Source organism: Aquarana catesbeiana, linkage group LG08 (genome assembly GCF_042186555.1).
Source record: "Aquarana catesbeiana isolate 2022-GZ linkage group LG08, ASM4218655v1, whole genome shotgun sequence".
Taxonomy (NCBI): domain Eukaryota; kingdom Metazoa; phylum Chordata; class Amphibia; order Anura; family Ranidae; genus Aquarana; species Aquarana catesbeiana.
The window spans coordinates 169,213,145-169,240,825 of record NC_133331.1 but is presented as its reverse complement, the minus strand read 5'-3'; the positions used below and the strand labels follow the sequence as shown (position 1 = coordinate 169,240,825).

General features: G+C 42.5%; 1 protein-coding gene across 1 annotated transcript in view; it reads right to left on the bottom strand.

Moving 5' to 3' along the window:
• PSAP (prosaposin) overlaps positions 1-27,213 on the bottom strand; it is a 39,288-nt gene extending 12,075 nt beyond the window's left edge. Inside the window, exons 1-8 of the mRNA XM_073596701.1 lie at positions 27,058-27,213; positions 16,542-16,675; positions 13,868-13,942; positions 13,350-13,475; positions 9,519-9,716; positions 8,757-8,897; positions 6,923-6,979; positions 546-659 (exon numbers count right to left, since the gene is read on the bottom strand). Coding sequence (XP_073452802.1) covers positions 546-659; positions 6,923-6,979; positions 8,757-8,897; positions 9,519-9,716; positions 13,350-13,475; positions 13,868-13,942; positions 16,542-16,675; positions 27,058-27,097 — 885 coding nt within the window. The 5' untranslated portion in view covers positions 27,098-27,213. The remainder of the gene's footprint in view (positions 1-545; positions 660-6,922; positions 6,980-8,756; positions 8,898-9,518; positions 9,717-13,349; positions 13,476-13,867; positions 13,943-16,541; positions 16,676-27,057) is intronic.
• Positions 27,214-27,681: the final 468 nt, after the last annotated feature.

Here is a 27,681-nt window from a genome sequence, read left to right as displayed (position 1 = left end):
AAGCCCACTGGGGCTCTTCTAAATGCTTTACTCCTGCCAGGAGAAAAGCAGCTGCAAAAACATTTAAGCTGTGTTTTTTTCAAGCATGTCAAGCACTTGGGAATGAATTAAAAAAAAAAAAAAAAAAAAAAAAAAAAAAAAGGAAGAAGGTTTAATTTGGACACACTGCCATTACCAAAACAAACTCCTAATACATTAGTCAAATCTGCTTTCTTACATCTGCAGTTGAATTTTCAAAGTGTTTTGTACAGGCAAAAGATGTGTTTTAGATGGCAGCAAAAGGTTAGTACCCCTCTAATTTTATTGCAATTTGGAATGATTCCCTTCTTTGTGCTGGTGACTGCTGTCACCCAGAAAAGTGAGGGGAATTCCTTTCACATCTACAGGACTAGACGTGTACGGATATATCCAAAGGTATGCAGAACCGACAGGTGTTTTAACACTTACTCTAGCCAAAACTACAGATATTTTGGCTACACAGTAATATGACTGAATAGGTTATTTAATCATCTGATATAGCACACAAAACGGTAACTGTTGCTTACTTTTATTGCTGGCTGCAGTTTCATTGCTGGAACAATTACTTTGGCGGGGATCAGATCCTGACGAGGGGAAGCCTTTGTGCACAGACCAGCACCACTACAAATTTCATTTGCTGTCTGAAAAAAGCACAGAGAGTCCATGCAAAAAAAAAAAAATATATATATATATAAATGGTTTCATTTTAGAAAGCAATCATGAAACTGGATATATATTCAAACAGGGGCATTTTAAAATACATTTGTCAGCAGGTGTTAGGTTACTAAAGCAGCAGCCCTGTTCAACCCCAAATTCTTCATAGTAGCACTATTTAAAAACAGCACAGCTGTGAAGGGCTCGGCCCACACAGCCGTGTAATTTATTCTCCGCCATCTGAATGAACTATAAGTCCCGTTTTCCACAGCAGCAGACTGCTTGTAGTTCTCGAACTGTGAAGGCACTGGTGAGCATTCTTAGTTCATTCATTCTTCCTGCCCTTTAGTAACTGTCTGCCAGTACAGGCAGACAGCTGTATTGCGAGTTTGCATCCCGACGTTGCATCTATAAACTGCTGATTGAGGGTGCAATGCTCTGCAGGCTCCCAAGAAAATAAATGCACTTTAAAAAAGAAAAACACTTTTTGCAGGTTAAGGTAAACGTATCCTTAAACAGAACCCCCAGATGTTTTAGAGCATTATCCTGCACCATGCATAGGAACTGCTGCTCCATGACAGAGCTCTGTATCCCTTTAATTAAAATCACTGGTGTTAGGCAAAACCTATTCAAGGTAATACAAACAGCTGTAGTCAAACATAAAATGATGAAAGGAAAAAGCAGCTACTATTGGGTAGTCAGTTATCCTTTGAGGTCATTAACAGATGTGGAAGTAGGACTACAGACTTTACTGGCTGCATACTTGCTCCACTTACCAAATACCAGGATAAAAATGCCTGCTCTAGGTTACCCCTTTAAAAGCCGAAACATTAGCAGCTCCCATATTTTGAGCCTTACAAATTGGATGTTTTGTAATTTAAAAATCACTTCCACTGACCATCGCACACATAACCACTAGGGGAAACGCATATTATGAAATCCTGGCATAACAGAACAGAACTGTCAGTTACTAAAGTGGGGTACACACTAAGAAAATTGGCGAACGTTTGTCCGATTTTTCACAGCAAATTGGAACCAATAAAAAAAAATTAGTACCAAAATTCTTACAAATATTCTTGTACGACAAAGGCTTTTTTGTTGTTTATTGTTTCTGATCATGCACAGTCTCTTTTTCTGATTTTTCTTGCACGAAAATAGTACACATTAAACAAAAATAGTTTGTTCTTTTCCCGTACGAGAAAATCTTTGGAGTTTGTCCCTTCTGGAATTTTTGTACGAAAAAGTCAGAATCGGCTGTCGAAAGTTGTGTACACACTATAAAAACGTTCGCCAGATTCTTAGTGTGTGCGAGCCTTTAAAGATAAAAAGTTAGAGAATCTATAGTATTTTTGCAGTAAATTTAAAGTAGTACCCATGGATATAACAGCACAAGGGACCAAACTTACAGGTAAGGTTATTGAGAAACTAGAGTACTTAGGCAGTGATAATTTAAAGCAGAATGAAGCCCGTAGATTTAGTTTGTTCCCTTAATCTAATCTTCCACAAGGCATGTCATGAATGATAACCATCCAAACTGCTTTCGCTCACAAATTGTAATACCATCACATGGCTGGTGTCATAACTAATTACATGTGCAGCACCATGGCAACTGCAGATCAGAGAGGCCAAGATGGCAGTGTTGGTTTCTGCAGACTTTAGGTCCCAATATCTCCTTAGTGAAGTGATGTTTAGCAGAGTGGAAGTATTTAATTCTTTGCAGGTACATCTCCCATCCCATAACTTTTGCATCTGTCACTACAAGCACAGAGGCTGAAACACCCATCTAAGATGACTGCTGAATGTTTCGCAGCAGCTATGTGACATTCTCATTTAGGCGCTGTAAAGCTAGCCACACCAAAAAAAAAAAAAAAAAGGATTCCCCCATTCATGCTAAACATGAATGGAGGAATATCCATTGACTGCTAATGTACTCAACCAGCAGCAGATGTTTGTAAATCTACATTTGTAGGTGGCTCTTGCAAGTTCACTCATGACTCAAATTTTGGCTAATTCAGCAGGAATCAGCTGACATCTGAGCCATGTATGGCCAGTTTAAGACCCACCATGGAAAGGGCTCTAGGATACATGCAGCAAATTCTGGCCCACAAAGATGGCTGCAGGAAGAATGGACAGCTAGAAGGCCTTATGATTTTGCCAGGCTCTGAAACAGTTATTCCTATGCAAAGACATGTACCCACTGACACTTCTCATTGACCGGTTTAGATTATATTTTAACATGCAAGTTCGGAAAGCAGTAAAGCAATAGCCAAAAAATTAAATGTGCACAACTACTGCAGTGAGTCTGGCTTAGTTATTTTCACACTGATTAAACACTCAGGCTAGGCTCACACCTGTGCGGCCCGCGGCTTGCGTGGGCACGAGAGCCCATTTGTTTGAATGTGCTGCCGTGCCCCACAGGAAAGAAGTCCCTGTACCATTTTAGAAATCACAACCTTCACAGGAACCGGAGGTTCCCAGCATGGGTGCCATTTCCAGTGTGGGCGGTGTGCCATTAGGTTTAATGGTGCCGCATTTGTGTGGGTGGTTGCAGCTGCCAGTATTTGTGCAGGTCCCGCAGCGGTACCACCTGCACAGATGTGAACCTAGCCTAAGGGTAAAACACCAGGCAAACCGATTATCAATGGCAAATTATAACAAAATTAGCAAATACAGATTAGCACTAGAGAAAGAATGTGTCTTCATCTCAGCTCATGCGTGGGGGCAGGAGAATGCATATCTACCTCTATACTATCATACATTTGCAAAATTACTTTAATGGACAACTGCTTTGCCATATTTAAAATGTAAATGAAATTTATTGCAAGAGGCTGGAGGAATTTCCATCTATCTATAATTCTTAGGAGATGCAAGGATCTAGACGCTCGCCTTGCTTGATCATTGTAGCCTTGAGATTTGCAATGCAGAAGTCGTGAGTCCTACACAGGCTGAGAATACTAGTTCTTGGCTGCACAGTTCCAAGTCAGATGTTAGTAGATTAAGCAAAATTATTTGCACAGCAATGAAAGAAAAAAAAAAAAAAAAAAAAAAAAAAAAAAAAATCACACCACATACCTGATGCTGAACAGAGACAAAAAGGTGTAGCACCAAAGAGAAAGAAGTGAATTTCAGAAGGCAAGGAATTACCATTGATCATTTTTACAAAACCTAATCACCAAAAATGCAAACTGCCACTAAGCGAACAGTGTCCCACACGTTCACTAGCTTTGTTTGCCAAAATGATAATCAGAATGAGTGTTCGTTCTGTTGTTTTGGGGCTGTAGGCATTTGTCAGTGCCAGCCTATTGGGGTTGCTTTATTTAGCTACAGATAATCTGAATGAGCTGGACGCAGTGATTTTTGGCCACATTTTGCAAATGTATCCCAGGTGAATTTGGAGTGTGATTGTGCAATTCTCCACACATTTCACGGATTCATGCCCGTTCCCTACCTCTAAATTTAGATTTGAAGGACAACATCTATCAGTGTACATAACATCTGCCTTTTTGGCTGGCCAAGTCCATTGGTAAAGAATTTGGTTACTACACAATGGAGCTGAGAAATACTGTATTTAAGCCTAGGTTCACACTGAACTCGCACGATTTCAAACTGGTATTTCAGCCCTACTTCAGGGGGCAATTTGAGATATCTGTGCAGGTTCATGCACAGATGTCTATTAAAATCGCCCCGAAGTTGCCAAAAGTAGTGCAGGAACTACTTTTGAGAATCGGTGCGGCGCAAAGTTGGCGTTGCACAGATTTGGACGGTGCTGTTGCCGGCAATAGGCTCCGATTTGGCATGTGATTTGACATGTCAAATCGGCCCGATGTGAATGGGGGCCAGTGGAACTTCTCTCCCCATCAACATAGATTTGCTGCTAGCATTAGTAAATAGACACTTTCCTAATTTTTTTTTTTTTTATTCTTCAGTTACTTTCTGGTTTCCATGCCTAGGCAAATATACATCCTAGGAGTTTTCAGGAAGGGAGGGGCTCTCAGCTAAGCACTCTCCTGCATGCCTGAGCTAAGGGCAGATGAATTCCAGGAAGTAAATGCTACATGAATCATTTGCCCTTACTTAAGTTGGCCAAGACCAGCAATACTAGGGTGTTTTTCAAAGTGATTTCTAAACAAAATAAAGCATAGAAACATGGATAGATGAGAGTTTGCTTTGAATAATAATTAGAGCCTTTGGTTTGTGGTATTCAAATTCAGCAAAGATCCACTTTAAAGACCCAAAGTGCATATGCATCTCATACTAGGAGAAAAAGCTAGAAGTGAAAAGAAACCACCAAGCCAACCAAAAGTTTTAGTGACAAGCTTTACTGTATAGCAAAGTTTGCAACACATCGTGCCAGGTAATGTAAACAGTACCGCTCAAAAGCTCCAGAAGGTGAATGCATGGTGGGGCGCTTTAGTGTAGAGCCCATTTTAGAATGCATGGTGTCAGTCTTTGTAATCTGCAATATTTACCTCATATTTCACAATCCCATCAATGGTGAATAAGAGTGCACATTGTAGTACACACATTATAGCTCTGGCATTAAATTCTGGTTATGAAATTCAATTTTCCTTGCTTAACAGTGTTAAGGCTTAGCAGCTCCATCCCGTGAGATCATAAGGGGCACACACTGAGCACCTGCCAAATGTTTTTCTAGTTTAGTACAACTGGGTAGAAATAAATATTGTATTATTTTGTATGTAACACTGTCAAGGACAACTGAAAAACACAAGCTGCTATATAGTAACTCTTGTGACCGAAGGTCATTGGATGGCTAAAGTTTGCAGTTAACCCCGTCCTGTCCATCTAATCCACAGCACCATGCCCTGTGTTGTGGGCAAGTTTTACAATGTTCTATTATAGAACTAGCAGTGGACACCTGTGCCAGCCACTGGCACCGACAGCCCTGTCATATACAGCAATTGGGAAGATCTATATGCAAAAAAGTCAAAATCTGGGTATACAAAGGTTATGTGCATGTAGTGGGCAGATGACTGGACACATTCGTTCAGTCCAGGACATTGGTACTTAATGCAGAACTACACCGATAATATTCCTTGCTAAAGAACATACATTCCACAATAATTATGCTACCAAAATAAGCGTGCTGTAAATTGCCTCCAGAATTGCTCCCGTATGTTCCTGCTGGAGGCTGCCATTTTGCTGAAGCCCAGAGTCCGAGCCCATGAGTCAATCATAACTCAAGACTTTTTTTTTTTTAAACCAATAAAACAGTTCCATTCCTGGAATGCCAGTATTGCTAACAGTCACATTTGCTTGCGTCCTCAGAAAGCAACCGAGCATGTGCAGAGCAAGTCAAGAGTATTACTGGATTTTAAACTGTATACACTTTTTAATGTTTCACCTAGCTATACCTGCAAAATGGGCTAGCAGGACTTAATTTTCTGACTCGCGTTCCGCTTTAACGTAGGCACTGGAGTTGTGCATGCAAGCTTACAGTATCGGAGAGGCATGGCTCTTTTCAGCGTGTCATTCAGTTATGCAGGCAGATCTGCCGCTGATCATGATGCATGAGATTCAGCTGCAAGTATTCACCAGATACATGCCACAGGAATCTGCATGAGGGTGTTTTTTCCTTTGCAGGTGATCCTGCAGGTCACTGCCAACAGCAATCACACAATTGGGAACAGGGATTTTTCGCCAATATTTTTGGGGACAGGCAGTGACAGCTAGACTGAAAGCCAGGAGCAAAGTGTTTTTTGGTGGCACTCAACCAGTCGCCAGAAGTGTATTGTGCTTGGAAATCTAAAAAGACAGCAAGTGAGAAGTGGTTAAAGCGTGACTCGGGGAAAACAGTCTTCACTTGCAGTGGAGCTGGGCCTGCACTGCGGAGGTTAAATACTAGTTTATCCAATCCTCTGCTTCTAGACCATCCCCTGCACTTTAGAGGACGAAGATCCTCTAATACGGGGACCATAGTCCTGCAATAGACATGAGTACACTGAAGACAGTTCCACTGGGGAACGGAGGCTCAGGTACCTAAAGATGCTCTTACCATCCCTTAAGACCAAGCAAGCAGTTAGCCCTTGTAGCTTAGGGGTAGCCTGACTGCAAGGGAAGATTTTTACTTTTTCCAGAGTTCAGCTTTAATTAGTATGGATATGGACAAAAGCATACCAAGGTCTTTAGATTTTAAAAATAGATTCAAGAAAAAAAAAAAAAAAAAAAAAATTACTATCTGTAATGAGAATTTAATGGTAATATGCACATTAACATACACTATTTGGCTTACCATTTGTATCGCCATTTGCAAAGCCAGTTCTGCATATTGATTAACGTAGGTCTTGCACTAGAAACAAAGCACATATTAGTACGGTTTATACATAGTGCATTTGAAAAGAAAAAACGTATAACCTGACTATAGCATTTTGGAAATGTAAACTATTGAGGCTCAGTTCACACTGGGAATGTGGCACGGGTGCCTGTGTGGTGCTTTTTAAAAGCTTATTCATTTTAATGGACTGCAAAATGCACCGGACCTCAGGAAGAGTAGTGTTCGCACTACACCAAACCACGTGATACTGACTGCGGTAACATGGAATTTGGTGTCCGCAAACACACTGTTTGCTATCTGTCTTTGGAGTGCCATAATACATTGGCACCCGCATGCAGATCACAAAGAGTGCATTCACCTGCAGTGTTGGAAACGAGCCTCATCACATTCTGGTGTGAACCGGCCCGAATGCAATTTATCTTAGTTTAGGAATGAGGAATACTCCCCACATATACTTCAGCTAATCACATCAGAATTTGTTGCCTCATTAGAAATATCAATATTTGATAAAAATAAAAAAAAAAACTGTTCAACCAGTCTTGTGATAAAGTCTGTCTGTCAGGTTGTAGTATAGGTGATCCACATCTCCCACAGTTTAGCAAATAAGGTATAGGAATGATACCAGCATGACTCGATATTAGAGCAGCACCATGCTGATCAGGTCATCTTGTGCCCTCTTCTGGAAGCCTGTTCAGTGGTCAATTGGTGGCACAGCGCAAAGCAAGAAAATCTGGACTTGCTCCGAGTGTTTCCGCTCCCCCTCCCAGTCTAATATGTTAACCCTTTGTACAGATTACACCACTTATGCCATTTGTACATAAAATACATTGAATTTAAAAATTCTAAATGTCCTCCCAATTATGTAGGAATATATCTGTAGTTTACAAGCTGTAAACTTGTTTGTTTAGCACCATACATAGTAAGTGGCACCCTGGTATACCAAAGTCCACAGGTGAAAATGGGGGGAGAGAGTGGAGACCATATACACAGAACTTTGTGAGTTTAAAAGTTCAAGTATCACAAACAACAACAAATTTGACTCAGCAAATTAGTTGCCTCACACATTTTTAATTAGGGGTGCAACGAATGGGTTTTTTGTGCCGATACCAAAAATGAAAAATACACTAGGCCGAAAATGACCGATACTGAAAATGACTTTTTAAAAATATTTTTATACAGGAGATGGTCAGAGACTGGGGACATAGTACAGGAGATGGTCAGAGACTGGGGACATGGTACAGGAGATCAGTGCAGCCTTGCCTGTGTCCCTGTGCAGGGGAAGTGAGGAGAGCCGCCACCAGGTCGGTTAGAGCGCCGGGAACATCACAGCTTTCATGTCAATAGCTGTGTTCCCCGTCGCACGCCGTCACATACAGCCCCTCCCCCTTGTCTGGGGAACTTTGATAGACAGATCACCCGTCCCAGGTTTGGACTCTAATCAACCAGGCGGCGGCATTCCTCTTCTGCGCTATACGAAACCCCCATAATGGGCAGCACCCCACCCCATTTTCGGTCTTTTTTCTCTTTCGGCAAATTGCCGAAAAAGCCATTGTCGGCCAATATGTTTCGGCGGCCGAAATTTCGGAGCATCCCTATTTTTAATTGAAGCAGTCTACTGGGTTTGAAAAGTTTTATAACCAAGGGTGGTACTACCATAGAAAATGCAGCTCCCTATACCAAGCGTCACAGCAGAGGAACCTACATTATCCATTACATTTAACATCCCCTGAACTACGTTAGTTTGTAACACTATGGAATGCTAACAGTATTTTAGATACAAAAGGTTTTTTACCATTTCAGAAAGTCCACCACCAAGCTGGTCACATTCTTGCAGTAAATGCTCAATCAACATTTTGGAGAAAGAAGAGTTGCCTTTCAGTTGGTCTTGAATATCACCCACGAGCTGAAGACAGTCCTCGCAGACATCCTTGTTCTTAAAAGAAATGTAGTCATGTTACAACAACATACATTATATTCCTGCATGCAGGACTTTAGGCGTGCTTTCAGAAAATATACTAAAAGCACCCCATGCAATAGCAGTCTAAGGCAAAGTGAAGGTAACCCGCATGAAAACCATGGGTTCGCCACACCTCAGTGTGAAAGCGCTCACAGCATGCACCTTAAGAAATTTAGCAATGGTAGTATCTGTATACCCTTCTCTCATAATCCCAGATCTCCTGCGATTCCCACGATACCCCTTGTTCCAATCATCTACCCCTACACTAGAAATAAAATTTAACATTTTACTGCAATTCAGATAGAAATTTTGCTTACTAACACATGCAAGAAAGCTGAATATTCAAAAAATAACTGGAGCCATAGTATTCTGCAATAGGTTTACAGCAACAAGAACAGGGAATGAGACCGATGCACTTATGTCAGCTTAAATGGCTCTGCCCCTGTGAGTCTAGGATCCAACACTGCTCCTGGCCTTTGTGCCAACAGGACTAGCACTAAGCACACACAACTTCACACAACCAGAATAATTTGCATGTTAAATGGCACAGAAGAGTTCTGCTTTGGAGTTTGACTCTTGCTAATATTTATATCTTACCTTAGGTGTTGGGTCAGTCTTCTGGGGTTTAAAAAGAATGGACAGGTTGGGGAGGTTAGCCATGAATGGAGGCACCATCTTAGAGACCTCCACATCTGGAATCTCATTTGTTGTAAGCTGAACAGATTTCAGGCTTGCCAAGTATTGCTGTAAAGATTTGCATAGACCAAGAGCACAGCAAGCCACACTTGGGTTGCTCTGTAAGAAAAGAAGTTACTCATGTAAAATAATGGGTCTAGATGAAACCACTGCCACACAAACAGCCATAAAGAAAATAGTACAAGTCAATCATACATAAATCAGCATGAAGCACAAAAACATGAGAAAAAACCCACATGTGCCATTTCTGACCACCAAAAATGCTTTTTCTGACTTATGATCCAATGGATTAATATTTTACACGTGCCTGAACTGAAACAAGTATGCGCAAAGTCATGGTAAAAATGTTAGGTACACTTCATAGAAATAGATTTTTCTTAAAACACATTTGAACAGGCAAACATTGGTTTGTCAGTCAAACAGTGCTTACGGATATTTAAAACAAACATGTGCCCTTCTAATATTTATTCAAAAAATTAATAGATGGAATGTACTGTGGAAAAATAGTACACATCTGGCCTCAGAAGCCGGCATTTCCTCCTTTGGCCTTAAAGTGGTTGTAAACACCCATTTTCAATATGTACCTATATGTAAACCTTTATATGCTTACCTATAGGTACAGTAAATATCTCCTAAACATGCGCCACTTCGAAAATATTTACTCTGTACTGTGCTGATTATGTCTTTGGCACATGCGCTGTGAAGAAACAGCCCTCCATGCAGTTTCTGCACTAGCAAATGCAGTGACTAGTGGCTCCCGCAGGAGTGACATCACGCAACTCCGGCCAGTCAGAGCCGGAGTCCGCTGCCCCGGAAGGAAGAAAGGAGAAGATGGATGCGGCCTCCGGCGGGGACAGCGCAGGCTTAGTTTGCAGGCAAGCGCCATATAATGGGCTAGTATGCGATGCATACTAACCCATTATGCTTTTACTTTGCAGGGAACAAAATAGTGGAAGTAAAACCCATCAGGGTTTACTTCCTCTTTAAGGGAAAGGTTCCTCCTTTTCTAGTTAGCCTATTCCACCAGGGGTGTCATTACTTCTAGCCTCAAGCTTCCATTGTTCAAGTTTGTAAGGTTGCCATCTGCTCATGTTTTACAAGGTAGGAAGAAATGCAAATGCCTCTGAAAGCCAGTTTTGGGCAGAAGGTCTTGCAGGTGGCTCTGTAGTACTGTCTTACCCTGTTTTGGGTTTGTTGCCATTGCTGCTCACTTATCCAGTTTAGTGGTTTAGGGCATCCAATGGGCATGATTATAGGATGCTCATGTCTTGCGATGTACAATTAAGTAGGACTTTCCCTAGGATACCCCCCCTATTTGCCAATTTTCCTTACTACAAAACTTAAGGATAAGCTGTGCTGGCTGTACTGTAAGCTGTGAAGCATTTCTTTTCAATTATAATACTTTACTGACTGAACTAGTAATTCTGATGCATGCTTTAGGCCTCACGCACACTGAGCTTAACCGCTTCCGGACCGCCCACCGTACATGCAGGGCAGCCTGCCTGCGCAAAATCACATGCTTGTACATGATTTTGTACAGAGGACAAGTGCCGCCAGAGCGCCGCTCCCCTTTGATAGGACACAGCGGGAGCCAATCAGCAGGTCCAAAGGCCGCCGCTAGCCACCGATCGTTCACAGGAGATAGGGAGCAGCAGTGTAAACAAGGCACACTTGCTGATCTGTCAGTACGGAAAAGAGATCTTCGGTTTCAGCTAAGCTGAAACATGATCTTTATTTTCTTCCAGTGTAACTCTTCTACCCCTTTAAAAAGCACCTCCCTAGGACACACTTAACCCCCTTGATCGCCCCCTAGTGTTAACCCCTTCCCTGACAGTAATTTATACAGGTATCAGTGAATTTTTTTAGCACTAATCAGTGTATTGGTGTCATTGGTCCCCAAAAAGTGTTACTTAGGGTCAGATTTGTTCGCCACAATGTGGCAGTCTCACTAAAAATCATTGATCACTGCCATTAATAATAAAAATAAAAAATGCCATAAATCGAACCCATAGTTTGTAGACGCGATCACTTTTGCACAAACTAAACGCTTATAGGGATTTTTTTTTTTTAACAAAAATATGCAGAATACATATTGGCCTAAACTTATGAAGAAATTGGTTTTAATTTTTATTATTGGGAATGTTTTATAGCAGAAAGGAATATTGTTTATTCAAAATTGTTGCTTTTTTGTTTATAGCGCAAAAGAAAGGGAAAAAAAAAAAAAAGAAGCCATTTGTGGGGGGGGGGGGGGGGGGGGTGGCCTATGACGCTGTCGTCACTACGCTGTTCCTCCTTGCTGAACTGGATGGGAAGTGTATGCACAGTGGGAAGCCTGCGGAGACGCTGTATCATTGAGATTACTCTGACACTCGTTTATTATACTTGTAAGTGCATCTTTTTATTCATTAAATATTATTGATTGGAACGATTACACTATGGGAGCCTTTCTTGCTTTTGTTTCCGGAGCCATACAGCCTCAGCCACAGACCCAGATGCTGGTATAGGTTATTGGGAAACCTGTAATCTCCCATATGCCTGGATAGACCTTAGTTGGTCTTTTGAGTCGGTAAGGAGCCTCATATCCACTTGGGTGTATTCACTTTTTGGGAGATTGGATTTCCTTTATCACGGATTTTGGATTAGTTCTTTTTTACGCTTATGAACTTTATATATGATTTTTTTAATCGCACCATTTGTGATGGGACTTTTTATGTGCTCTTTTTGGTTTATTTGACACTATCAATTGCAGTATCTCATTATACACATATCCTACAGTGGACATAAACAATTATGGTAATTTTTCACGTTATTAATTATATTTTAATAATTTTCAATAATTTTGGTATTTTCATTTATTGGTTGTCCTTAGCGCTGCATAACATTATTACTATTATCTAGAGTATGTGTGACTTTTTTATGCTGGCTGCTTTGGTAATTTGGGTTAAAACCTTGTTTTTTATTAATGTGTTTTTAGTCTGTAAAGGATAATCCCTTTAGCTACCAATCAATTATTGGGTTTCTAGCGCAGCGTTAAGCCCTTTTTGGGTTTTTTTTTTTACATATTTATAAACAAGTCTTTTTAAAAAATATGAGGTTCCTAACAAACTCACCTAGGTGGATACAGAATTGGTCCCTGCTGCTTCTAAGATTGAGAACTGAGCGACCAAAGACTGATCACAGACTGTCAAGTCACCAGCTCTCTGCCCCTTCAAAGCTCTGTGCTTTGGAGGGGCAAGAGTGGATGGCTCAGTCTACCAGCAGCTCACCGAGAGGCAGAGTCAGCTGCCTGTCCAGGCATCTAGGTGGAGCCCGACTTTAAAAGTCAAGTTCTTTGCAGAGCCTGCAGTGGGTGACATTAACCATTTGAAAACAGGTCACAGGAGAGCAGAATGAACTGCACTCCTGTGATCTGGAGAAGTAAAAAAAAAAAATTCCCTGAAAAGATGACCATACCTCTCCTTTAAAGTAAAAGCACTGCTAAAACTGATATGTTTTGATAGAGTCAGGAAGGGTTGGTATTGCCACCCATGTATGTGCTCCTCCTAGGTTTTCACCTGTGCCCCTTATGTGGTCACTGGGACAGAAAAAAGCCAATTCTCTAAACAGTTCTTAACCATTCTCTTTAAAAGACTATTCAGCATGGTGTACAATCTCTAGTATGCAAAACTCCCAACAAAGCTTTTAATCTATTTTATATATAAAAACAAACACCACACAACACACACAACTTACAAGTTCTTGCTCAATTATGTTTAGAACCAATGGGTAGTATTCTGCGACCAGCTGCTTGCATTCTGATACCAATGAAGGCTCCTTAAGAAGCTCACAGGCTTTATTCAAGAGTGCCAGGGTTTCAGTCTGTAAAGGGAATCAAATACATGTCTATTAAGTTCATAATACAAGGTATACTACAGATTTAATATACAATTAGAGCAGCATCTTGGATCATTACCCATGTACAGAAGTCTGTTCACTAGAAAAAAAAAAACAAAAAAAAACACTGCTTTGAGGTTACTTAATCTCACTCCTCCCTGCCTTCTCCTAATTCCCTTTTAATGGTGGAAACCTCACCAAAAAGGTTTTTTTTAGTTACCTAGACAGGGCAATTCCTAAATATCCAAACAGTTTTGCCATTATGCAGTTAACTTATCACATCTGACGAAAGTGTTACTTCATCTGTCAGATTTTGATGCAAAACATTCTACTCTTGACAAATAAAATCTTCACATTTATATCCACGAAATACATACCTGAGTAATATTGTCTTTTAAGAAGTTTCCCACTACTGTAACAACTTCCTTGCATATTTCACACGGGGTAGAACTCTGGAAAAGAGATAAACAAAATAGGTTTGCAAGCATAAATTATTTTCAGAGCTAGTATTAACACAGTGATTGAGCAATCTGTTGATTCCTGTGTACCCAAAAGGCCAAGCTATAAAACAAAATCTCTTGCAGCACCAAGGGCAAACAGGAGTCTCCAGGTTTGTGACAAAAGTGAACATCTTGGGTGTTTATAGTTCCTTGTGGCTTAGGAAAATAAATGAATGTTTAATGGGCTTCCAGACTGCAATAGTTTTAGGTTTAAAACCTAGTAGTAAGACCTTTCCTAAGGACAGAAGACCCAACAAGGGCTTTGATCAGCCAGTAATTAGTGTTGTACCTATACCACTTTAAAACCAAGTACAAGCACCGATACTTTTTCTTCAAGTACTCGCTGATACCAATTACCAATACTTTGTCATGTGACAGTGGCACAAATATGCAGCACTGATGGACACTAAACAGACCCCTGAGATCTCCCCTTTGACACTGAAAGGGACTGAGGAAACAGATTCCCCAGTCCCTATCAGCAACCTCAGCTCCACTGAAGATGAATGAACAGGAGCTCCTGATCAGTCAAACTGAAGCATCATAAAGTTTACAATGCTCAGTTATGAATGGACAGTCAGTGATCACTGACTGCACATTTGGAAGAAGCTGGTAAATTCCATATTTACCGGCTCCTTCCTCCACTCTCCATCCTGACAAATCTGGTACAGAGGGGACTGGAGGTGGACAGAAGGAGCAGAAGAGCACACAACAGACAGTTGGAGAAGATCGGTGCGGCAGTGGGAGGGGGGGGGGTTTACAAGCACAGATGTCCCTGCATGTCCCTTCAATAAAGCATCTGACAGTCGCTTCTCCTTCCTCCCCCCTCCCCTCCCCATGGCTTTCAGCTGCTTTATTGAAACCTATACAGGGGGATCGGTGCTTGTAACTCCCCCCACTGCCGCACAGATCACCCCTGACTGCCCAGGTATCGGAGCATTTGCATGAGTACAAGTGCAAATGCTTGGTATCAGCACCGATACTAGTATCGGTGCGACCCTACCAGTAACCATCATCGAAAGCCAAACCCACAGAAAGCAGATCATTCCAACAGTCTTCTGTATACTGAAATACCTAAAGTATAGCCAAAGCTCGTTTGGCTGTACTTCTTTGGATCACAGGAGTGCAATTCGTTTTGACCAGGCACTGCATCATCACGACAATGGGGTCTGAATGCACTAGGTGCCTGGACCGACACACAGCTCAGCCTCTTAGCGAACCGTTTAGAGCCTGAGCTGGCTGCCCCCTCCACATCCTAGCGCTCCAATGAGTGAGGAGGGATCAGAGAGCTGTGACTGACATTTACCAGCACTCTGATCAGGGACCTGTCAGAACCAACCAATCGGCAGTGTTCTCAGTGCAGAGGCGCCAGGAGACAGATTCAGCATTGGACCTATGCTGCATCCAAGTATTAAAGCGGACCTTCAGTCATTTTTTCATCTATTAAATCTTCTGCCCTTGTTTTAACTTTGGATAGTAAAACTTTCTGCCAGTAAATACCTTACAGTCCACTTCCTGTTTGTCTGGTGAAAAGCCTAGGGTTAGGACATGCACAGCTCTCTTGTGGGAGTTTGCCAGGAAGGGAGGTGGGATGAGTCATAAGAGGGCCAATAAAAGCTACAGAGCTGGAGGTGTGCCTCTGTCTGTGTAAATCCAGGAAGTGAACAGACAGCTTCAGCTGCCCACAGTTAAAATGGTTGCAGCCAGACTCAGTGGAGGGAGATTTCTGTAGCATATTTGGCAAGTACAGAATTAAAATAGATATCAAATATGCAAAGTGGTTGGAGGGAAGCTTCAGAATGGCAAAGTTGTTTTTATTACAAATTATGTGCGCAGACTGCAGTTCCTCTAATCTAAAACCCGTACTTTTTTAAACATGGTGTACCAATTTATTTAAGCTATCTAAACAAAGTAGTCTATAAGCGATGTGATCAATGAAGAGAACTTGAAAAAAAACTCTGCACATGTGCCAAGCATTAGGCAGATTGTACTTACAATCACTAGCCAAATAGCTTAGCCCCTAGGCACCGAGCGCATGCAAATATGTGACCGGGCCTTGGTGACAAGCGGCCACATGTGTGCAACAACGGCGATAGCTCTGTGCCTAGAGTGTGCACCCTGCAACCTCCCAGCAGCTAAATGAAAGCTCCAGTTTGCTGCTTGCAGCCAATTACATAACCTTAAGCCCCCAGCCCCAAGCATTAAGCCCTTAAAGGGCCAGCAGTTGTTGGCTCTAAGGGGTTAAAATAAATCTTGTGGATGAGCTTTTATTCACTTCAGATGGTTTTTGAAACCCAATACAAAGCTACAGGTATGGAAAATCTATTGAAAGCTGCAGACGCAGGTCAGATGTACCTGTCAATGGATGATTTCAGAAGCATCTCAAACTAATGCAATCCACACAAGATCAAACCCATTGACAGGCGCACTATGATTTTCCAAACCAGTAACTAAGTACTGAAGGTCAGCATAACCAGGCAACTAGCATTTTCAGAATGAGAACAAGAAAAAAAAAAAAAAAAAAAAAAAAAGTATTCACGCCGTAATAACTTACCATTACTGGTTTGTTCCATACAGTTTGCTGGCAATGAGTGACTGCACTGCACTGTTTAGCGGTTCGGATATTCACACACCACACGCCTGGGCCATTGGCACACTGCTCAGTGCCGAACAAGGGGGTTGCTGTTACTGTAAGAGATAAAACTTGTTATATTAAGCATCACTGTAGAGTAAGACTGTCAAAGTCAGGGCAGCAATTTACAAAGCCTGTTACACTACTGTAACGTTCTTTCATATTAGAATCTTAAAAGCAGTATTAAAACCAAATATAGCCTCCCAATTCTTCAATGCGATGGCTGTTAGTTTCCTTTTTGAGGCTTTCCCATTTTCATCTGGTGGCCCTGCCAGGAAGTGTTTTAAACAGAAAGTCTCTCTGCCAGTTACAGGGATGAGATCGACCATTTAGCACCGACAGGTGTGCTTAAAATTATCAGCTTTTATTTATGTAAACCTTTATCCCAAAAGGAAAAAACGGATTACATAATATTAGCTGGAATTCTGCTTCAATTTATTACTGTATTTAAATATGCTAGTACTTCTAACATTTCCCAGACTGACAATGGGGCAGTCCAAATCTGCCCCCTCATCCAGAGTGGTGTCTGGTCAGTAACACCACTTGTATTATACAGATTACCAGGGAATGAGGGAAGAAGTCTAAGAAAACTAATGCAGCCATCACATAGCTACAATATTACATTTTCAGTTTTGGGTTTAATACCACTTGAAGTATTCAACTCAAAATAGCAACCTAACCTTATAGATATACCTGAGGACCTCCAGGTTTGGATAACCAGTTTTTTGTTTTTAAAGGTGGCTGCACATCAAACAGTTCCTGCAGTATGCAGATATCCCTTCAGTTTTTACAAGGAATACCCACATAGCAGCTGACAAGGTAATAGATTTATCCCGCAAAATTGTTCATCTTATAATGTAATCTCCCTTTACAGAAAACCTGTAAGGTGACCTTACACTGGACCCCCGCCCTATCCTGCTGTACTGTAGTCCCACGGTCAGAGAGGAACGGTGCTCCACTGATCCTAGCGGCTTCTCTTCTTGCAGTGCTGACAGGACAGGCTAGACAGATTCTGATCAGTCAGCACCGACCATGTGACAGTGCTGACCAATTAGAATGCCTCTTGGCTGTACACGCTAAGACGCGCACCCAGCAATTTGTTGTGGGAGGGCTTTGTACAGAGCAACCTTGTAAATTAAAAGGTGTATATTAGGCATCAGATTGGTGAGGAGACTGGTATAAGAAGGTAACAGAAGGAACGTTACGACTGCTACATTTGATATAAATACATGTTCGTTTTAGCTCAAAAATCAGCAATAGTGTGAACCCAGCCTAAGAGTATGCTGTTCCTTCAGAGCGCATGCACCGGTGACGTCACCGGCTGCCAATCAAGCTAACCACAAAAAAAATCAAAAGCAGAGTTTACGACCACCTTAAAGAGGTTGTAAGCCTCGGGAACAAAACAAAAAACAAACCCTGCAAGACAAAGGCAAAATGAGCTAGGATGCATCGCATCCTAGCTCATTATGAAATGCTTGCCTTAGAACGATACCCTGGATCGGCATCGCCCTGCTGAGTACAGCGCGGACATCTTCCACCAGAGTTAGTTGGTGCAGGAGCCACCGGTCACAGCATGACTCCTGAAGAAACTGCAACAGCAGCCTGTTTCTTCAGTGCACATGCACCGATGACATCGGCGGCAGCAGCGCATATACTGAATATTCCTAAACTGTGCACATTTAGGAGATATTCAAGGTACCTACAGGTAAGCCTTGTTATAGCCCTACCTGTAGGTAAAAGTGGTGTAACAGGGTTTACAACCACTTTAAATACTTCTTACACACTGCTGCCTGGGAAGAAAAAAAAAAAAAAACAAACACACGTTTTCAGACACATGGTATTTTGTATTTTTTTTAACTAATCTAAAAGGCAGCATATTGTTTTCAATGTGCCTGTACACATAGGATAAATATACTCTACCTATAGATCAGTAAAACAGAAATCTGAGTTGACTCAGTATTTTTGTATGAATACACACTAATGTGCATATGCCACACTTCCCTAAAATCAAGCTAGAATTGGTGTATATTTGCACACACAAATATATATCGTCATGTTTTTTCCTGCCACAAATGTCTAATGTTCTTACAGCAGTTCAGTGTATAAGAGGCCTTTAAAAAGGGGAGTTTCCCCAACAGAGACACAGCACTGCAAATCCTCACAGCTTCAACTATAAAAAAAAAGTTCTTCCCTTTGTTATACTTTGAGGTCTTAACGCAGCGTAAAGAAAATCTGCAATACGCAAGCAGCTTCTCTACATGTGAGCATTCTAGTCATATGTTTGTCTTTCTATAAAGCCAGCCCTTTGTACAGTGATATGTGATGAGAAACGGGAAGATGTTGGCAGATAGCAAACAAGGAAATAAGCCAACCTGAAATCTACAAGGTCTTATTTCAGTAAGCACTGGTTCACTTAATACATGAAAACATTGCAACTCCTGTATACAGATCAGAAGACAAGCCCAAATCACTTGGCATTTACCTAAAGCAAGGATGAGCAAAGTCCTACAAGACACAAACAGCCAGAGGTTTGTTTTGTCACATATCCTTTTAACCCAAGTACACTTTTTTTTTCCTTCTAAAAAGTGCAATTTTTTGGGCACCTGTAAAGCATTGCACCAGCAAATCACTGGTGCCATGCAGGTCTCCTGCAGATCTGTCAGTGTGCCCGGGCAAACAGATACAATCTGACAGGAAGAGAGACTGAACTACCATGGCACTCCACAGCACAGCAGTAGTTCATTGAAAAATACAAACAGACATCTGCAAAGGCTGCCAGACCTTGTAGTTTTCCCATTCACAGGACACTGAACAAGTGATGTGGCAGGGTGGGCATTGTGCTAGCTGGCAGGGTAAAGCTATCAGATCGGGGAGGTGCAGGGCATGTCTCTTTGTAACATGTTACACCCTGAATATGGTATATGGTTAGGAATAGAGAAGTTATCCTTCAAGTTCACACTTGCCCATTCTCTGCACAGCAATCTATGGTGGTTTGCTTTGTGTGGCCAGGCAGCCACTGCCAGACTGTTCAGAAAGGTAATACTGCTTCCTTCTGAATGACTTTTTGTCTAATAGCAATTTTTAATGGGACTGATGAATTGCACCCACGAGTCGTGGCGCAGCCCTATCAACTTCAAGGAACAAGTTTGACAAGGGTTGCTACCTCAATTTTACATACGCCATTAAATTCTGCATTCCAGCACCGTAAAATGAGCCTGTGAGGTGCAACGATGCCTGCAAACAGATTACATCTGTAAAAGCCACAGAACAATCAGCACCTCAATTCATAAAAGAATTCAGTTCTCCAATTGTGTTCTGCACATCATGGACTTATGTATAAGGGAATTGTCCTTTGTTCTCCAATTGTGTTCTGCACATCATGGACTTATGTATAAGGGAATTGTCCTTTGTTCTTCTGCCTCCGGCATAGAACTTTAATTCATGTGTGGAGAATGCTGGATATTGGGCTTTACACATTGCTCCATTGCCAAGTACTGTCAACTTTCTCTAGCCTCTCTTAAAATGTACTAAGTGTCAAACAAGAGTACTTGTTCCTCTCTACACCTGTACTTAAATAAGGTAAATCATGTACAAGCACTAGACCTTTCCTTGTATTACAGCACAGGCCAGCATGGAGCACTATGGCAGGTTATGATTCAAACCAGCGTGCTACCCCAAACAAAATCAGAGGTAAAGGTATAGTGCAGACAACTAAAGGCCTCCTTCACACTGCAGCTGTCAGACAGGTATTTGACTTTCTGCCCCTAAACACCCCACTATGTAATGTCGGCCATACATGGGTCGAATCCCAAACAAATGCTTTCAAAAATTACAATTAAATTTTGTTTGTATTTCGCACTATTTGTGGGTCACAATGGCTGATTTTCCTGCAGCCATTGAATTTGAGTGATTGGGCATGTTGGAAATTTTTGAAAAACGAATTCCTAATGATGGGAGAATCAGACATTTACAGGCAGAAATCTGAATGCTCAAAAAAAAAAAAAAAAAAAAAAAAAATATATACAGGAGGGGAGCTTTTGGACAGAAAAAACACCTGACACAACTAAACACTAAGCATGTTTAGCATTTGAGCACTCATTTCAATAATTCTAGTCAATGAAATGCATAAACACCCAAAAGCTTCACGGCCTAAACACATTTAAAACGCAATTTTAGGCACATTTTTAATGCTGCTTTTCTCCTGTCGAGAAAAGCATTAAGAGCCTAGTGTGCACAAGGTCTAAACTGGACCAAGACTTTTCACACTATTCAAAACTTAAACGGTTTTGGTTGGAGCCGTTCAACCGCTTCCAATCCAGCAATGTACCAGAACGTTGCTGGATAGTAGGGGTGATATCTTGGCTATCACTGCAGCGATGACCAAGATATACATTTTCTTCACCAGCAAATGGTCTTGTAGGTAATCCAAGCAGCTAAAGAGCCGCCTTCCTTATCAGGCTCTCCCATATGATTGGGGAGCCTGGCAAGAAGCGCCCAGCAGCATCCTCTTCCTGAGACAGTGGAATGGATGTCATTCCTCCCACTGAGATGTCAGAAACCGGAAGTAACAAGGTTTTTGTCACTTCCAGTTTCAGTCGGTTTACCTGCCATTGCCAGCTTGGGAAAGCTTCAAATGAAAGCTATCCGAGTTTGATTTGAATCTGTCAAGGGCAGAGGAGACATCTTGGGTCCGATTTTTTATTAGACCCCAGATGTCTCAGTAAAGAGGACCAGTCACTGCTTGTAAACACAAAAAAAAAATGTTTATTTAACCATTTCACACAAACCTACCTGTACATCGGTATTTTAATGTGAAATACCAGGGTTATGGCAGCAGCTAGCTGACATAACCCTGGTATTATCAGGAAAGACGTGCGGTTCTCTTTAATATTAGTGGTCTCTGTGGCGGATTCGTCACGGGAACACTTATCGGGGCGGGCGCTCCAGTCGTCTCCGCCGCTTACCAAACCCGCTGATAGTGGAGACAATTGCGTCCACTCCCCTCACTGCCTGGATGCCGAGTGAGGGAAAGATGGCCCCTGCTTGGCTCCATAGCATTGGAGGGGGGGAAGCGACGTCAAACGTCACTTCTGCCCAATGCTCCTACAGGGGAAATGTTTTAACTGCATTTTAGTGTAATATGAGATGTCCTGTCATGCTTTTTTTCTATTACAAGGGATGTTTACATTCCTTGTAATAGGAATAAAAGTGACCCAAAAAAGTGTGTGTGTTTTTTTTCTTCTAGTATTAGAATATTGCTATAGTTATCTAATGCTTCGCTATAGAGAACCCCATTCCATTCCTGTCCTGCTGACAATGCTTTATCATACAGAAGGGAGGGGAACTCTCCAACAGCCACAGAATAAATTATTTTCTTCAGTATAGTAGGAAAGGTTATAAACACTGACAGATGTGTATCTGTAGATCACTTCCTGTCTGGTGACATTTTTGCAGAGGAAAGGTAGTTGGATACACCTGATCGCAGTAAAAACCCAACAGGCTTTCTGCTGTCAGAGTGCAGGAAGCGTAACAAAAGCTGCTATTGGCGGTCAATGGAAGTGAAAATGGGAAGTGATCCAAGTTGTGACCCACACGTCCTGAGAGACATTCATTTGTACCCCAGTATTTTTTTTTTATATATTTTCCTGGAATCTTTTAAGCAACACTTTTATGATTGCACGCAGACCTGCATTAGATTCAGCAGCCAAGATGTGCACAATGCTAAAATCGCACGTCACATTCTAAGTGTCCAAAAAAACAAGTCATGCTTTGCCAAATCCATACTGAAGTAATAAAGGAGTTTCCTGATCAGGAATGCACCCAAGTTGTGGGTCTTCTGATACCCGAGGCCTGAGCCTACTTAGGGGAGATTCAATCGACCAGAATGGATTTTCTGGCAATTCACATTCGTGTCCCTGCCCCCTCCACACCCCTCTGTGGCTGTTCACAATACCATTCCTGGGACATGTTGGTTAAGTGGTGCAAGTTGTGTTTTTTTCTTCAAATGTAGTCCTGTCTGAGATCAGTCCCATCAGGAAGCAGGCACTGAAGTCAGTCATTACCTACACTGGCTAGAAATCCCTCCTCTGTGCTCCCCGACTATAGTAGATAGTACTTGGGGGGTGCATAGGGCTTGTCTATGAAACCAGGAATCTTATCTCTTTACTAACCACTTTCCAATAAATGTAAGCGACAAGATTGCTCTCCTTGGGCAGGGGATGACCCTTGACTTTGAAGTGTGCACACCCTGGATGCCCCCTTATCAAAGCAAAAGTCCCCCCCAATCAGTTTTTCTTGTCCCATCCTCATGGGGTAGCCTCTGTATAGTAAACTCTGCTGCCATTACCTTCAAAAGCGAACACCCAATGTCTCTGCTGAGAGTCCAGCCCCATTCCAGTCTATGGTGAATCACTGTACTGGCGCACTAAAGAAGATCTCAGGCCTGAAGCTGTGAAACACTGGAGGTCACCATCATGCCTTTAGAAGGGAAAAACTTCATACCCTAAAGCTGGCCATACATTATACAATTTTCTTTAGATTCACCTTCAATTATGAAGTGCAGAGGCCTGCCTGATTGCATACAAACTGAAAGTTGACCTCATTCTATGGTGTTAGCAAGTCTAAAGGAAAATTGTATAAACGTATGGCCAGCCTAATAGTGATTTATATAACATTATCCTTTTCCCACCCGCTGCTCTTCTACAGCACATTCCGTCCCTGTAGTCACAAGCCAGCTGTCTTCCACGTTCTTGTAGTCAGCGCCCCGATTAGGTGCTGCAAGATGAATGAAGATGTTGATGAATGGGGGAAGCCAAAGCCTGGGGTATGTGACATCAATATCCCAGCTGGAGTCGCATCAATATTACTTAAAGACTGGAGGCAAGATACAGTTTGACAATGGGAAAGTAAAAAAGATAAAACGTGTTGTGTACACACCTTTGCATGCATCTTTTAGCCTGGATGTGTCAGGCAGCAAGCTCCAGTGTACATTGCAAGCTTTAATTACAGCAGTGTGTACAAGTCCTTAGACTGAAGGGTGGAAGGCTGCAAACTTGTTTCTGGGTGAAGACTCTTAAGCTTTGTACACATGTGCAAGGGTCAGGAACATGTGTACAATTGTGCGTTTCCAACCTGCGTAAAAACATGCTGCTCTTTGGCTGCAAGCGTTTTCGCCCCAGTTTTAAAAAGGGCTGAAGAACTTCTCCTGTGCTACTTGTGCAAATGCACATAAATGAGCCTAGGCCAAGTAGGCTTTAATGCCTGGGAGGTGGTGCAGCTTCTGTAATCAAATAACTACTGTGTGACTGGCTCTCAAAATCCTGAACCCATACTGCTGGATGTCAATCAGAAGCATCAACTGAGGGCAAGTTTAAAGTGGTTGTAAAGGCTGAATTTTTTTGCTCCTAGGGTTCTATCCATGAAGGTAAAAAACCTGTGCGCTCAGAAGTGAACGCATGCGCAAGTCAGGCACGTATATGTAAATGATGTTTGCACCACATGTGAGGCATCGCCACGAACGTTAGAGCAATAATGCAAGTGCTAGTAGGGATGCTGAAATTAATCGTTGCATCGCGATTCGGGTGTCCCCGATGAGGCATCCATGCATACAACTGTAAAAATCGATTCCCGGCTTGCTCCGCACCTCTCGGGAGAGCGCTCCAAGCATGTTAAACTAACGGTTTTAATAAATCCCATGTTGTGTGTACAATACATGCTGCTCATGTGACTGCCCGGCCCGCCTCTCTCCTCTCACGTTGTGAGCGGAGAATTCTCAGCCCCGCCCGCTGACTGTAGCTATCATATCAGAAGAGAGGCGGGGCTGAGAATTCTCCGCTGACGTCAGGAGTGACATGAGAGGAGAGGCAGGCTTGGCAGTCACATGAGCGGCATGTATTGTACATACAATGAGGTATGAAGCTCCATATTTTTTAAAAAGCACATACAGAGGGGCACTTCATTGATTGTAACAGGATTTATTAAAACAGTTATTTTAACAGTAAGTAAATGTGTTTGTACTCCACTTACACCTCGTACACGCTCCATGTTGACAGTTCCCCGGCTTCCCCATTTGCACATTCCACTGTGTTAACTCCTAGTGTGCTGGAAGGTGCAAACGGGGAAGCCCAGGGAACTGTCAGCACAGAGACAGTACAGGGAACTTCACAGGGCTGTTTGTCAGCTGTGGATCCTAATCCCTCTTGATAGCAGTGTGTGAGAATGCCTGTTCCATGTGTAGTGCCCCGGATTAGTGCACTTTAAGGGAGAGAAGTTATTTTTAATTCAAATCAGAGTTCCACTCAATTTTTGGTTATTAAAAGTCAGCAGCTACAAAAAAAGTTCATCTTCTGACTTTTAATAAAAAGACACTCACCTGTCCCACAATCCAGCGACGTGGCCACCCAAACCCTCCCTTCTCTCCCCCGCCTGTTCACGGCGCTGGCAATACTACTGTGGGCATCCGGCTGCGACAGCTTGCAGCTTCACAGCCGGGTGTGCATATTTCACTGCGCTGTCCTGAATGGCCGAGCAATCCCAGGAAATTACAGTGAGATTGTGTCCCAGGAGATTGCAGGAAAGAAGGGCCGCCTAGGCGGCCAAGCGGAAGCTTGTTGGTAATCGTGATGCATCATTGAATTGATGACCAGATAATCGAATGACCAGTGAAGATGCGCACCTCTGCTAGATCTCCTTTGTATTTCTAAACTGGTAACCTGAAAACATTTTCAAAGTGTCGTCTATGGGGATTTTATTTTAGGTATGGTAGTTTGTTGCCATTCCACGAGTGTGCGCAGTTTTAAAAGTGTGACATGTTCGGTATTGACTCAGCATTTTAGGTTTTACAAAAATTATTGGGTCATATACTGTTTTTGCATCAAAATGCAAAAAAGCGTTAAAAAAACACAGTTGAGAAACCTTTGCGCAAATACCGTGTGACAAAAATTGTAACAATTACCATTATATTCTCTAGGGTCTCTTGGAGGAAGAAAAAAAAAAAAAAAATTTATATATATATTGATAGATATATATATATATATATATTGATTTAAGCTTGCGTATACAAAAGGCCAGAAAAGGCCTGGTCAGCAAGTGAAACATTAATGAAAAAAAAAAAAATATATATATATAAAGGTTGAAAAGCATCTGCTGGTTCTTCCTGGTATCTCCCTGGTTCCAAGCACCTTACATCACATCTATCCAGAGGGGGCTCACTGACCATTGACCACCTGCTGGTGACTTCCGATATGCATTTTAATATCTTGTAAATGTGAGCGCGCACTTATATTTTTATTTCAGAAATAGGTAGTGGCGTTTTTCTTTTTATAAAGTGAATGGGGCTGAGTGTCCAACAACCCAACAAAGGTGTTCAATGCATGCGGTTGCAGCACTGCAGCCTTTCAAGGGTTAAGGGGAGCATCCAAGAGGCAGCAAACCACCACCATGGTCATCTGTCCCTTCTGATGGCACTTGCCAACCTGCAGACCCATGTTTAACTGCTGATCACACGGAGCCTTTCCCCACTTCAGATCTAGAACGTTCTCCTTTGGCTATATGTGACCAAGATCTGCCCCCGCGAAGGCTCTGCCTGGGACTTTGCAGCCACTATGACAGCTCCCCCACACATCACGACGTGGCCCCCAGGAACCCCCAGATACAGGACCAAGACTGAAGCGACATCCATTTTCACGGTTGAGGAGTTGTTTCACTTTACGTTGATTTCAAATTTCCATAACCACCGTCCAGGCTGCCTGCTAAGTGTCTCTATATAGCATTGCAAACACAGATCACTATTCCGGTGAGCAGCGATGAATGCTACCATTGTAAACAAGGCCCTAGACAGGTAGATGATCCGGAACCTTCTACCGGGTGTCTCTATTGTCTTGACGCTGGCGTGCCGGACCAAAGTCCAGACAAACCTCTCCCCAGTCCGATCCCACAGAGCCCCCCCCGGGGTCACATAGTACTGAACTGAGGGGATGACTAGGGAAAGTGGAACTGGACCTTCATAGAGATGTTTACACAGCACAGAGGTCATGTATGAGCTCACTGCATGGAATGTGATGACTCATGGGTGACACCACAATAAGGAGATCACAGGAAGTCCCCCAAATCCTTCTATGGGGGTCAGAGGGACAACAATGAGCCCTCACAGAAGGAAGTCACCCCACCCCCATTTACTTCCCTCCAGAACAATGCACACGGCAATGACCGGACACCAGGAAGTGCCCAGAGGAATGAAGCAGCCAGGACAAGCGCCCACACCTGGCACTGCCAGGACAGAGATGGGGATAAGACGGAGGAAATAGACATGCGCGCGGCGCCCCTCACTAGCCCAGGTAGAACACACAGACCGGAAACTTCTTCCTATACAACACACAGCTGTATCCGACCTCCCGCATAACTCCGGCTACTTTACATTACGCGATCCAATAAATCTTACCAGCTACAAGCGCACACGCCAACACTAATATCGTCTTCATGGTGAATCTTGCTGGACGCCAATCACCAGAATAACCAGCCGACCTCACAACGTCCTGATAACAGCTCTTCGGACACGCCCACAGTCAGCTGACCTCGGAGATCCCCTCTCAGGCGCCGCCACGCCCTGGAACGCCTCCAGTCAGCTGATTATTACTCAACAGCTTCTACAGGAAAGCGGAAAGGGGTGGTGGTAAACAGGAAGTGAAAGAGAGGCCATGTTGTTTTAGGGCAGCTTGTTTGATGAGGGAGGGAAAAACCATGTTTAGTAAGGGCAAATTATATCAAGACGTCATGGGAAAGTTGTAGACTTCGGATGGCTTCCAAGCATGTGACTTTAGGTGTTCTATTACTTGGGGAGTGTATGAGCTACATATGACCTAGAAGGCTTAGTAATGCTTTTTTTCATAGCTCCCAACTGTCCCTGATTTTGTGGGACTGTCCCTGATTTGGAGCAATGTCCCTCTGTCCCTCATTCCTCCTCATTTGTCCCTCATTTTGGTCTGATCTATATAATTGTATATAAAATGCACTTTTTATCTATCAAAAAGTGTTTCCCAGTGCTAAACCTGTCATCTGATTTCTA